The sequence below is a fragment of the Octopus bimaculoides genome, chromosome 30 (assembly GCF_001194135.2).
Source record: "Octopus bimaculoides isolate UCB-OBI-ISO-001 chromosome 30, ASM119413v2, whole genome shotgun sequence".
In the NCBI taxonomy this organism is placed as follows: domain Eukaryota; kingdom Metazoa; phylum Mollusca; class Cephalopoda; order Octopoda; family Octopodidae; genus Octopus; species Octopus bimaculoides.
Window position 1 is genome coordinate 8,727,174 of NC_069010.1, and position 3,587 is coordinate 8,730,760.

Here is a 3,587-nt window from a genome sequence, read left to right on the forward strand (position 1 = left end):
ATTTTTTCCAAGATCTTTAGGTTCTGAGTTCAAATATAACCACAGTCGACTTTACCTTTCATCTTTTCAGGGGTCAATGAAATTAAGATCCCAGTCAAGTACTGGAATTGATATTTTTGACTTACCCCCACCTCTAAAATTGCTGGCCCCTTGCCAAAATTTGAAACCATTGAAATCATTATTATTATTATTATTATCTTTTTTCTTGTTTTTCATTTTTTTTTAGTTTTTTCATTGGTTTCAGCAACTGGATATTTTTTTGGTTTCATTTATGTTATTTAATCCTGTATCAGCAAGTTCGTTTCGCTGTGAATGCAGTTGCACCTGTTCCTGTATTTGAACCTGCCTCTTCGAAGTGCAAAACATGTTAACACAAGCCCTGTAAATCCTTTTGTCCATGGCACCATATATAAGCGGATTGACTGTATTGGCGACCGCGTACAGCACAGTTATAACAGCATATACACTGCCGCTGTACTGTAACTGGCGGTCAATGCTGCGAATTATTCCATAAGGAATATACCCAACGTAAATTACTAAGAAGACAATACCAAACATTTTGGTAATTTGTATTTCACGGCGTAACCATTCACTGTTTTGACTTGAACGTAATGCGGCAGAAGCAATGTAAGATTTTATGAAAATTGCCACATAGCAGACAATCACAAGGATGGATGGTATAATCATAAGAACGACACTGACCAGCGTTTTAAAAAGTACAAATTCCTCTTTGATCAGACACCGCAACAGTTTCGGTTCGTATTTGACCATGTTGCCGAGGTCCGGATTCAACAGAAAGCACAACGGTACAACCCTTGAGAAAGTCAAGACGAAGGCTGTGTAAATGTTTTTTGACATCGTCATGTAGAACTGGTTGCAAACGACCACAAGGAAGCGGTGTACTGCTATGAGTCCCGTGTGCCACAGCGAGCAACCCATTAACAGCACAGTGAAATGTGCCAACGACTCGCAGTGCAAGAGGTTGCTGGGCCAGGATCTGAAAAAATAGGACACGGTTACCATGGCGTTGTTAAGCAGCAGGTTCATAAGGTCATTGATACATAAGCTAGTGACAAATATATTGATTATGTTTTTCATATGTTTGCGGTTCCACAAAGCTGCCAGGATGACCAAATTGCCGCAGAGTCCGGCCACAGTGGCCAAAAGCATAACGACACCGCCAGCATAAAGGATCCCAGACGGGATGATTTCTTCTGAGGTCTGATTAGTGGAGAGAGCTTTCCAGAAATTTCCATCATCCATGAAGCTGCTTCCGCTGTCATCGCGGACGCCAACAACACCACCGCTGACAGCAGCAACAACATTGTGACTATTATCCAACGTCACTGTACTACTGGCACCACCACCAACAAGAACAGCAACATCACTAGCAAAACCACCACCACCACCACCAACTTCATCTGATCCCAATAATCTTCCCATTCTGAATGCACCAACTTCTCCCCCTCCGCTTCCACCTACTCTACTCCTTTGTAGCCAAGCACCGGTTCCCTTTCTTTCTTCACCTCTATTTCCTCTTCCTCCTCTACAATAGCCTCCCACTCCAAATCTTCTGCCCACTCCTACTCTTGCTTCTTTGCTTTTTCCTTCTTTTCTGTCTCCTTTCTCTAAAACAGCGGCTTTACAGACTCCAGGTGTGTTATTGTAACGGCTGGAAAGAGGAACGATGATTTGAAACTGGGTTGTAGCACATACTGTCATCATAGGACTCTTATAGAAATATATATAATTTGCGTGTATATATACATGCATATATATATATGTATATATTTATATGTATGCGTGTGTATATGTGTGTCTGTAAATATTTATCTGTTTATAGGCATGTAAGAAAGGTTCATTTTACCCAAATTGTTACTTTTAACTCAATGTTTACACACTAGTCTTTATAGCTTTATTTACTTCGTGTTCTGCAGTTGAAAATGAATTATATATATATATATATGTGTGTATTTCTTCTATGCAGCATACTGTTCATTATGCGTAACTTTATATTTTGATTATTTATAAAATGTTCATCACCACCTTTTGAACTTTTGTCTACCTGTAGTAACCTCTCATGAGCTCCATCTGTCCAACTCTTATTTCCATCATTCCATTTGTGCTGTTTTACCTTCCAAACTTCTATTTATGGTTGATACCCAGCAAATGTTTATATATTAATATTTTTATATATGTTTTTGTCCTGGCATGTGACTGCAAGTGAATGATTGCTGCTGATAAAGCACAGAAAAGCAGAAATGTGCATGTAACAACCCCACCATAAATGCTGGATGATTTCTGTCTGCTATTGATATACTTCTGAGATATCTGTGAAGAGATATCTCCAGACAGATACCGCAGTTAATATAGCTTTCTATGATGTATCTGCATCAAGTATGAAGCACAGATTGCTATTTTGACCTAATACTGCTTCTCTGGCATATAATAAATATGTTTATATATATATATATATGTAACAAAACTGTTTATATATAACAAAACTGTCCGATGAGCGGGAACGTGAAACTCCAAGGAACAGTCTTCTGTTATATTTCTGCTGCTTTTAAATAAAGTATATATATATATATATATATATATATATATATATATATATATATATATATATATATATATATTCAGTCAGCTGTCTATATGTCAGGAAAAAAAGCACAATCTAAAGAAAACTTTGAGCAGTTCTATTTCCTCAGTTACATATGTGTGTGCATGTGTATATATATATGTGTGTGTGTGTATATATGTGTGTGCACGAGTATATATGTGTATGTATGTATGTATGTATGTATTTATATTTTTGTTATGTTTGGTGCTCACAAAGTAATCGCTGTTCCCCTTCTCGTTATCATCACCGTGATCCCCATTAAGATAACGATCATTATAATGTTTGTCTTCATCCTTCCTTGATCCCTTCGTTTAATTAAGTATTGATTCTGCTGGGCATTATTAACTTAATCTACGTCGTTTTAAGCTTCATCACACATCACACCCTTTTTTTTTCATATGAAGACTCTACAGGACTACGTAGTCACACATCGTATCTGGAGAAGGGTGGGATTCGAAAGAGAGCGTAACTGTTGTTTCTAGCACACCCAATGACAACGTAGAGGCATTTTTGTTGTTGAGGTGATAGTCGCTGGTAGTGGTGGCCGTGTTGTCGCACCTGCTCGTTTTGTTCTTGTTCTTGCTGCTGCTGCTGCTGCTGGCGATGATGATGATGATGATGATGATGATGTTGTTGTTGTTGTTCTGGTAATTTCTAACAGCTTATTAATCCAGCAGCCGTATCTCTGACAACCTCATATAACGTAAAAAAAAAATTTTTTAATTTTAAAAAAATTAAAAAATAAAAAAAAAAATTTTTTTAAAAACCTCAAAACAAAAAAAAAACCCCCAGATAAAATGAGATATATAAATGAAATCCTTGGATTATTTAATCTCTAGATTAATCTACAAGAAGCGGAAGACACATCTCTGTGTCTTCATTTTCTGTGGTCGTTGCACTTTGATTTCAAGACACTTGGTAACACCAAAAGAAACAAAAAAAAAAAAAAAAAAAAAAAAAAAAA

At 36.9% G+C, this 3,587-nt stretch overlaps 1 protein-coding gene across 1 annotated transcript; it reads right to left on the reverse strand.

The window, feature by feature from the left end:
* Positions 1-6: 6 nt before the first annotated feature.
* On the reverse strand, positions 7-3,541 carry LOC106884447 (melatonin receptor type 1A). Its single transcript, XM_014935835.2, has one exon. The coding sequence runs from the start codon at positions 1,771-1,773 to the stop codon at positions 241-243; it is 1,533 nt and encodes a 510-aa protein (XP_014791321.1). The 5' UTR covers positions 1,774-3,541; the 3' UTR covers positions 7-240.
* Positions 3,542-3,587: the final 46 nt, after the last annotated feature.

Bases quoted from the DNA above. Each gene is read 5' to 3' on its own strand.
- LOC106884447 (XM_014935835.2), bottom strand. From the start codon at position 1,773: ATGCATGTATATATACACGCAAATTATATATATTTCTATAAGAGTCCT.